This window comes from Mytilus trossulus, chromosome 2, assembly GCF_036588685.1.
Source record: "Mytilus trossulus isolate FHL-02 chromosome 2, PNRI_Mtr1.1.1.hap1, whole genome shotgun sequence".
Classification (NCBI taxonomy): Eukaryota; Metazoa; Mollusca; class Bivalvia; order Mytilida; family Mytilidae; genus Mytilus; species Mytilus trossulus.
Genome location: NC_086374.1, coordinates 17,545,058 through 17,556,032, shown reverse-complemented (window position 1 = coordinate 17,556,032; position 10,975 = coordinate 17,545,058). Strand labels below are relative to the sequence as shown.

The following is a 10,975-nucleotide window of genomic DNA, read 5'->3' as shown; positions in this document are numbered from 1 at the left end:
ATTGCCAATTCACCCTTTTGACAATTCGTCCCTATATTTGATGTAGATATATAAATATATAGCTTGTTATATTCCCCAATTTTCATCTATATATGTAGGGGGCATATATGAATCAGTGGTGGTCTGGAACTATGATAACCACAGGCACTTGTCTTAGAATTTGTTTCCCCTATATACCTTTATATTACACAAGTGTGTTATATTAAGGTATATATGGGGAAATCTTAGACACGTGCCTGTTGTGATATCTTATTGCGAAGTCCTTCTCAAAGCTGATGTATATGAACAAATATTATAGTTGCTTAAAGGACACTCAATCAAGATAAGGCTAAACCGAAGCTGGATATTGTTAAAAGCACTTTACAATACATCTTTGAACTTATATTAAAAAAAATTATGATCTAGTCCTCCCAAGCAGTAGCCTAAATGCAGGCGCTCAAAGAACATTGTTGAAATAAAAAAAAAAGCGCACACATTAAGTTACTTGGATTGGATGCAGCCTCTAGCACAACTTGTCCCGGTGCTCTGAGAGAGAGAAATCAACAACAAAAATCAAAGATCCATTTTAGTTAACATGTTAAAGTTCAACCTCAGACCTTAGAAACTAGGATAAAATATTTCGTGTTGAGGAATGCCCTGGTATTTTCCCTTTTCAATCTTTAAAGTGTATTCTGACACACGCGTTCTTTTGTCGGATTTTTTTCTACAATGTCAACACTGTGGATTACAGATAAACATTTGTTTACACACAATGTTATTGTCAAAGTGTACAATAGCATAGTTCACTTCAAGTTTGTATTTGTAAATCAGATCCTATTGGTTTGTACAAAAAAACACATAATATACATATATATGTCTTATATCCCAGCTGCACAACATGAGCAAAAAGAAAACACGAATAAAAGATTTATGACAGAAAACGAAACACAACACAGAAGACCGTAATATTGAACAACATAAATAGCAGCCAAAACAGGACAGGTCAAACGCCTGCATGTGGTTATGAAGGATAAACAAAATTTTTTGCATTAGATAAACTAATGGAGATCTTGCTTGAATCAAAGTGTTTATCATAAAGCATCAGTTGTCCTTTCCAAATAAACTGACACTATACTTATATCTACGCTTGGCTTTTTTTTTAAACTAAGTTTGATCATGACTTATTGTTTAGATCTGTTTTTAAAAGATGAATAATGGATGCTATTGTTTAGATCTGTTTTAAGAAATGAATAAGGGATGCTGAAACTATTCTAAGATCTGATATTTTCACCATAAACTATCCAAGCTAAATGGTAAAAAACATAGATATGACACTTTTTATCAACCGATCAAATCCTATAGGAGAAAAAACTAGTAGGAAATTTACCAACATTCAAATTGTAAATGAATAAACGGAACTTTATAGACCAAGATTACCATACTAAAAAAATCAGATCTATCGTTCTCATCTAACATAGGTCTATATTCAAACTTGAATGAAGGTAAAAGCATAAAAATATCAAACGTACAGGTTCTAATTTCAGGGCAATTACTCTTACAGAGATTACATTAACGATTTCGGTCGAAGGACTTTAACCCCGCCACATTATTTATGTATACTATGTGCCTGTCCCAAATCAGGGAGCCTGTAATTCGGTGGTTGTCATTTGTTTATGTGTTACATATTTGTTTTTAGTTCATTTTTTTACATAAATAATGCCGTTAGTTTTCTCGTTTAAATTGTTTTACATTGTCTTATCGGGGCCTTTTATATAGCTGACTATGCGGTATGGGCTTTGCTCAAGGTTGAAGACCGTACGGTTACCTATAGTTGTTAATGTTTGTGTCATTTTGGTCTTTTGTGGATAGTTGTCTCAGGCATAGGCAATAAAACCACATCTTCTTTTTTTATATTATTTGTATATTTCAAGTTTACTATCACACACGTTATTTCTGTAACTGAATGGCCTTTTTTGTAGATCATGGTTTGCTGATGATTTAGCTGCGAATAATTTCTCACACCATCTGATTAAGTTTGCATACAAAAGCCAAATTCGACAACACTGAAACTGTTATCATATCCTCAAAAATGTGTTTTAACAAGTTTAATTTTGATATTCAATTAGTTCTTCATATGTGCCCCCCTCATATGTATTATTTTGTACACAAGCATATCAGAAATACATCAGTGCAACCATAAACTTGTACAATATCTTTTCCATTTTTATTTTTTTGTTATGGGGTGGGAGTCACGTAATCCGGATAGCTACCGGCCACTGTTTACGGGAAGCCTTTATACAAAGTATATCAATAAATAGTTGAAATTTGATGCGAAGGAAACTTCGTAACAACAGAAAAAAAATGTATTTTCATTATTTATTTGTTAGTTTAAAAGGTGGGTCTCATTTTGAAGGTCCGCAAACTTTGCGAAGCTAAATTAAGAGATTCCGCGGGAAATATCTTATTCGGGACATTTCGATCTTTTATATGGGATTAAAGAAACGGGCAGAGAAGTTCGATTTCTCGCAAACGTCATTTCCCATCATTCAACAGTAATGATGGAAGAAGGAGGAGATTTTGTTCGGACGTTATAAAAATATTGTGTTTAAGGCGATCGCCGTGTCATCCTTATACATTTTGCTCTATTTTCTGCTTAGTAATTCATTGATATATCCAATTCGCTTAAGATATCTTTCTTGTAACTCTTTCCAACTGCATTTTCACTGACTAATTTTCCGTTTAATTCAGCTCATGATATATTCATGATGATGTGATTCACATACATTACATTATAAACATTTGATGTTTACAAATTAAATTGGTATCGTAAACAATGGCGACACAGCAGTCACCTGCTCCACCAGGGCCTCCTCCTGATGAATGCAGCATCAGAGTTATTAGCAGGGTCCGACCACTAAATTCCTCTGAAGAAAAAGTTGGCAGCAAGTTTATCTTGAAGTTTCCAACCGATGACTCTATAAATATAAATGTAAGTGATTTATACATGCAAAAATTAATATTTTCTTTTGAAAATGCTACAACTTCAATTTTAAACTAGGGCTTTCAATAGAAGCCAGTCATGTGATTTACTTTGTCTGGAACAGAAGATCATGGAATAGACCGCTTTCGACTTTGTCCATCAATTATGCTCACCTGTATGATATCATTTATTAGAAAGAGGGAATTGCCTGTATCCCTGCACTATAATCATGAAAATAGTTCAAGTGTCTTAGTGATCGTCATTGTGCAGGACTATTGTGCGAATTCAATTTGCTGAATAGTTTGTGTAATACAGTTTTATAGTTTTCCAATTACTTGCTCAACATTTGAACAGAAGTGAAGACTCCCCTAAATGCATGAATGATGTTCACTAAAACCAAACTTTTTGACGGAAATGCATCAAACTTGAAAGATGTCTATTCAGCAGGCTTCTTTGTCTTGAAGTATTTTATTTAAACTACAGTACACAAAAATGAGATCGATATGTTGATATTAGTTCTATTTTAAACCTTAAATTATTGTTGAGTATTTGTTTATGTGTGTCAGTCTCTCTGTTAGAGTACAATGCAAAAATAGTAGTTACCAGTTGTTGTCATTCCAAGAATTGTTTGTAAGACAAAACCTGATTGGGCAATAAACAAGTCCTTTTGGTGTACATGTACATTGCACATCATGCTACATTTTTGTACATTACCCATTGCTACATGTATGTAGCTTGGTAATTTAATTGGTATTTTTACATCATGTATTATACTTCAAAATTTTAATAATGTAATTTAAACAAAATTCATTAAAGGAAAAACTTCATATAAAAAAATGGCAATCTGAAATTTGTAATTTTGTGCCAGGAGACTGCTAGAATGCAGTGAGGATTTTGCTTAGAGCTAGAGCTACTGGGAGCTTTTGTCGTCCCCACCAGCATGTCCGGTTATTTTTTGGTTTCAGCCTGCTACATGTACTTCCAATTATATTCAAAGCCCTGTTACATGTATCTATAAAACAGCACAATGTTGTCAGCAGTTGTGATTAGGGACTGAAAATTATGGGCTTGTAAAAGTTGTTGCCTGAAATTGCTCCAGATTCAATAATAATAAAATCTATAAATTTGAAATATATAATAGAAAAACATATTATAAGGAATCCATCCATACCATTTTTCTTTTAAATGAGCGATGATTTGTTTGAAGACTACCTTGCATATTTTTCCATTGCAAACACAATGACACCATTACCTAGATTATGTGAAAACTTCCAAGCACTGGTTAAACCTGAAAACTGATTAATATAAACAAAAAACTCTGTTTTCATGATTTGATACATCTGATATTGTCAATTGAGAATTTGAAGAATGAATTAAAGTTGAAAGTCAGTTGAAAAAAGCTTCACTCATCAGATGGATACAAATAGAAATGACATTGTTTAGAAGTGATTTGCCATTGATCAATGTTTCCTGTATCTAATAATTTTAATGCAATTTTTTTCATGACCTAAATCATAAATATACATTTAAAAATTTTGTCATTGTTTATATTTGATATTTGTAGAATAGGAATTGAGTGGAAAATTTGTCAATCGTAACCCTTCACTTACCTGACTCATAGTCCTATCTATCAAATCATGCAAAGGTTAAATACACAAAAAAAATCAGAACAGGCAAAATAATAATAACAAATGTTAATCTTGAAATAAAAGACAAATACTGTCTAGATTGAATGTCTTTGCTACAGTTAGGAAGTTAATGCAGCTTTACAGTAAGTACTTAGTTGTTGGTTGCTTTCTGTTTCATGTAATCATTTGTGGTAGTTGCTTTCCTTTTTGAACTGTTAGTACCACTAAGTATTAATAGTTTTGAACATTATAACAGTCGTCTGTTCCCACTGGATCCTAATCTTATTTTGTTTGTATTGTATCATACATATACATGTATATGTAAGCTAAATTTAACATAATAAATTACAAAATAAACCAGAATTTTTTTCATACTTACTGTTGCATATTATTATAATTATTTGAAATACCTTATGTTAACCTTTTTTTTAGGGAAAATTGTTTATTTTTGACAAAATACTGCAACCAAATGTTTCCCAGGAAGATGTTTATAATACAAGTGCTAAAACGATTGTCGCCGGTAAGTACTGTGTTTGTTCTATATAATTTACCTTTTCCCCAAAAATACAGGAACAATACTTTTAATAGGCAACTGAACTGAGAGAGTATCTTTAACTTTACATTAGTAAATGATACAACATATTAATCAGTATGAATCTTGGAATGTCCTGTTGAATTGCTTTTCTGAGTAACAAGAAGTAAGTTACATTTACATGCATGTAACAGTATAAAAAAAGCAGGTTGATACTCAGAAGAATATTATGGGTCAGCTAATGCTTATGATATTACAAAAAATGTATTTAAGTCTACATTGTATAATTATACAGGAAAAAAATACAGCTTTGAGACCTTTATTTAGGGATTTGGATTTGATTTAGGGAGGAACATACTTTTATGAAAACATTACTTGTACATGTAAATTAGAAATATATTATGCATGTAGTTGTAGAAAGAATCTGTATATTATTTTAAAATAGAGTTAACCTAATACACTTTAATATGTCAGTTGGGCGAAAAAGTGTCATGTAATCACAATTCATGTCAAATCAATTAACAAATGTTTAAATTACTGTATGTTGCACTTTAATTTAAACAGATAAGGTTTACTTTGAACTATTAATTTGCATTCACCAACTTGACAATCAATAAATTTGCTGCAGCAGACATTATTGATTTATAGATGTCTGATATGAAGCTGTTCAATGTGTATTATAATCCAAACAGTCATGCATTGGATTTTTCATATCAAAGTTTTAAGGCTATTTATATCATTTTAATAATCATGTGGACCAAAGGAGAAAGTAAACATAATCCTGCCCTAAAATATTAAAAAAAAAATATACATCATTTTACAATCATATGGTTTATAATATAAAAGCATCTTAAAACATACATTGTACAGGTAAATGTGTAAGTTTTCTAATTTCTTTAAACCATAATAAATAGAGAAAATCCAACTGGGGAAACATGCCAGAATGTCAATCTCTACCTTGTTGCCATATGAGAGGGGGGATAAGAGGGGTCCTGATCCCGAAATCCCGGGCTTGAAAACCCGAAATCCACGAAATCCCGAAATCCCAGGGCTTAAAACAAAACCAAGAAATCCCGAGGTCCTGAAATTCGAATAAAGAATTCCTGGATCCTGAAAGGATCAATCTGAGCTTAAAAACACCCGATCCAAGGGTCCCGCTAAAGGTCCTATCCCCCCTTATATGATAAGCCGCTATATCTACATGTATAGAAGTAATTGCCCTTTAAAAAAAGACATATTTTATTCATTTCTAAATCATTTGCATCTGCTTATGATTTGGGTAGCATATTAATTGAAAGGACAAATTTTCTATATATTTTTGATGCTTATCATTGTCATTATGAAATACTGCATCCTATACCCTAAAGAAAAGTTTGTACATATATTAGATATGTATCCTGAAAAAAGTCTGAACTGATTGTTGTAGAACATTTGGTGTTAATATATTTCCCAACAATTGACTCCTTTTAAAAGTACATGATGAAAAATAAAGTTTTTTAAGGTTCCTACTGGCATGACTGGCGTTAGTTAGTCTTGAATTCACTGAAAGTTTGAAAGGCCCTTTGTTATCTTCCCCCTCCTTTTAGTAATGACCAAAAAGCAGTGGCATCAAACTGCTGACATGATGGAAATGTGTGTTCCTATTGATTCTTTTTATAAATTTTTTTTATACATCAGATGCACAACAGTTCTACCTGAATATTGGAAATGATTACTGATATAAATGTAATTTGTGAATTACAATAGTAAAATGTCATTTTCATGATTATTACTCCTAAACCTTTAACCATATTTGATTCAAATATTTAGAAGAAGAAAAACCCAGACATTTGCCTATTGTTTTAATTTTGAACATGGTTTTGTTGATATATGATATTTAATTGATTTGTTTATCTCTCAATAAAACTGGTATTGTATTGATTTCAAAATAAAATTGGTGAAAGTATGTATAATATTTGTTATATAAAGATGTTTCCTAGAATCAGCTGATTAATTGATTTTCTGCGATCAATACCTGAGTCATGTGCAGGATGTTACTTAATGATGTGAGGAATGTAGTCAAGGTTAATCCCAGTACATTTAACTTTGAAATGTCCTTTTAGGGATTTGAGAGGATTTGTCTGATTTGTTCTAAGAAGTCCATAGACTAATATGTAACTTTGTCACAATTTTTTATGTAGCTCTAAAGCTAAGAAATGATTATGAATACTCTTTAATTTCAATTTGAAAATTTGAATTAAAACTATATTTAAATTATCACTTTATATTTGATTTTCACATACATCTAATTACAGTGTGACCTGTTTTATCTGACACACTGGGTGACCAGAAAAAAATGTTAGATTAAGCAAGGTGTCTGAATACTCAGTTTTTTTCTGCAAGGTTAGGCATAGTTTGGACCATGAAAATGTTTCATTTAAATCAGGATGTTGGAATACTCAGTTGCTGGATTATGTTGGTTGTACTGTAGCAACAAAATAATGTTTTTGTTATCCTTTTTCATTTTAGATAGAGAAAGAAAATAGTAAATTCTCTTTGTTTTTCTATTACACAATCTTTTACTTTGCCAGGAATTCCTGGCAAGACTTTAGGTTGTGAAGTATGGAAAATATTCTTCTTTATATAAAATAGATTTTTATATTGCCAACTTATGACATCTTCCAAGGCATACTAAAAGAAATATCTTAATCTGCTTTATATTGTCTACAATAAAATATTGCCCTCGTAAAACAATAAGTGTTGTTAAATGATTTCATTCATCCCTGCTTCTCAATAAGAACAGACTTCTTAAGGGTTTATGTTATTTTAATTAAAGAAGACTATCTAGAGCCTAGAACTTTAAAATGGTATCTAATTCCATTGAAGAAGAAAAAATCTCCCAAAAAACTGCAGAAAATTTTGTGAGGTTTGATTTCAGATAGAATTACTCCTATTAATGTATCCTGTTATGCACCTCACTGATGAGCTATCAATAGATACAAAACAATAGCAGATAGGGTGTTACTTTTGGCAAGAGAACATGTGTTTCAATTGAGGATATTACTTACTTTCATTCATAGTTATTAATAAATTAATCTATTATTCAAATCTATTTTTGTCACTGCTATTTATTATAAAGATCTGCTGAACATCCATAAAAAATACTGACTGGAAGTCTATACTTATTAATCAATATTTGGGTGTGACGATTTGGATATAAACCAACCATATTTCACTATTTTTACATAACTGATAAGTGAAGAACAAGATTCTTGACAGTTATTACAAGAGGGCAGAGGGGTTGGGTTCTCTCTTGACTCTGAATTCTATCTACTTTCTTAATTTATCAAATAATTTTTTTTGATGCTGCCTTCTCATATTTTCTGTCAGTATGTATGATAATGTATAAGATATATTCATGAGGGCGTTAGCATGATTGGGTATATCGTATATACATATAGATTATCATAGATCATCTCAACGAGATTTATTTTCTCGCTTGAGCTGGAACAGCGAAAGTGAGAAAAGCAATCGAGTTGAGATGACCAATGATAATCTGTTTATCGCTATTTTACCTATGACGACGTTGTCAATTTCGTTAGCAACGCCACATGATCCATGTGGTCTCCTTAGTTTCTAGCGATAATTTTTCCATCTCAAGCGAGAAGCATGATATGAAAATTATCACAAAAAAAGATCAAAGGAAAAATGCACAAAATAGCGATAAACTAAGTTTTGAAAGTTAGTGCAAATAGATAAAATTCAATAATTTAGGAGGGTGTCTTTCAGCAATTAAAGGTAGTTTTATGTTAAAGCACTATACATGCAGGATACCCAATAATACTTTTATTATGTAATCTTGCAATTGGGGTAAAGATTGTGAAAATTGTAAGAAATAGATTTTGTATAAATGAAAATTTATTCAAGAGAAACATGTATGTGTAAAAACTATTTAAATGTCAGAGTTTTACGTTTTCTTATAATATATTGATAAATGAGAAAGTTCTGATACAATTTGATTAGACAATAATGTGCATTTTGTGTAGAGTAGAAAATATACATTCCAGATCAGATTTAAATAACACAGCTGCCAGATGTTTTGTCATAAGTCCTTTCATACATTGTATACATACCAATAATAACATATGTTTACCCTTCTGCCTATTGTTTATTAATATATGATAATTAGGGTTAACATAAAAACAAGCTTGATTGCTTTATTAACTGTTTGCTAAATATCATTGTACAAATGCTAAAAGGGGAGGGTGTACAAGTGAAGAGTGTTTCCTTCCAGAGAACACTCAGTGAGGTCAGATAAGTCATATAATCATTCTAAATGGAGATGTTTGCTATAAACTAATTAGGCAGCATCGTAAAAAAAAAAACCCAACAACCCAGAAATACTACTTTGTATCTAGAAGTCAACATAGATATAAAAAGGAGGATATGGTATGATTGCCAATGAGACAACTCTCCACTAGAGACCAAAATGACACAGAAATTAACAAGTATAGGTCACAGAACTGCCTTCAACAATAAGCAAAGCCCATACTGCATAGTCGGACAGCTAAAAAAAGGCCTTTCTGTATGATATATGGCTATTTATCATATGCTGGGAAAACACATTAAGTAACTCCATATAGAAATGGAAATTTAGATAGCAATTGATTATGATGTGAAATTTGTAAAGCAAAATTTCAAGAAATCTTATTTATAAATCAATGTGTATTAATAAATGATTGAATTTTTACAACCATACATTTTTTTTTGTATTTTAACAGCCTATTTACTGTTAACCTCAGTTTGCCTCTAACTTCACTAAATTTCTGGCATTATTTAAACTATTGAAACCAGTGTATAAAAGTCATCCTCAGGACCAGAGAAAACTTAGATGACTGTTAATTGTTTTCTTGTCATCCTCAGGACCAGAGAAAACTTTATTTGTAAGAGAGATGACTGTTAATTGTTTTCTTTTCCAAATATATCACATTTGTGCAAACAGAAATCTGTTTTACACATCCTCAAAAGGTCAAAAAGGCAGTTTTTGCTACAAAGTAGGTTTTTTTATAAACAATTATACAGAAAAGTGAAATAAAAAAAGATCCACAACTTTCCATCAATATTTTGAATGATAAAGGGATTTGTAAGATATTAACAATTTTGTTTTAAACTAAGAACTGTTCAATATGAAGTGCAACTTTGATTTGTGATAAAAAAAAATGATATGGAAATTAAATTAAATTGTCCAATTTTCACCTGAACATGAAGTGCACAGAAAATAAAATTATATCTTACAAGGGAGATAACTACAAGTATTTGACATTGTTATTCACTTGATAAAAGTCTGTGAAATAAATTGAATTATTCATATGAGATATTACAACATAAAACAAATAATAACAGTCTGTTCTTTGCATGAAGACAGAGGTCAAAAGTAAAGAAACATCTACCGGGGTATATGCATAATATGTCAAGAAAAGCACATAAGTCTAGAGGAAATATCTTCTCCTTGTTTTCTGTTCAGTATTTTTTATACAACCAATTACTTTTCCAGATGTATTGGCAGGCTACAATGGAACAATATTCGCCTATGGACAGACGTCTAGTGGTAAAACTCACACTATGGAGGTAGGATCAATGAAATAAACATGTACAATAAGCAAGATCTCATTTTGACAATGTACTTTTTCAAATAAATATTTTCACTCTATATTTGCAAACTATAACCACTTTTTTTTATTAACCATATCTTTTTATACGACCGTATATTACTATCATTTTGTTGTCGTCATCTGAAGACATTTAGTTTCCAGACCATAATTTTAGTTGAAGTGTATGAATCTCTATGAAATTTAAATTTAATCAAAAGGTTAAATT

At 31.0% G+C, this 10,975-nt stretch overlaps 1 protein-coding gene across 1 annotated transcript in view; it reads left to right on the top strand.

The window, feature by feature from the left end:
* Positions 1-2,506: 2,506 nt before the first annotated feature.
* Positions 2,507-10,975, top strand: part of LOC134706635 (kinesin heavy chain-like) — a 34,104-nt gene continuing 25,635 nt past the window's right edge. Inside the window, exons 1-3 of the mRNA XM_063565743.1 lie at positions 2,507-2,968; positions 5,020-5,107; positions 10,653-10,726. Of these exons, the coding sequence (XP_063421813.1) occupies positions 2,813-2,968; positions 5,020-5,107; positions 10,653-10,726 (318 nt within the window). The 5' untranslated portion in view covers positions 2,507-2,812. The remainder of the gene's footprint in view (positions 2,969-5,019; positions 5,108-10,652; positions 10,727-10,975) is intronic.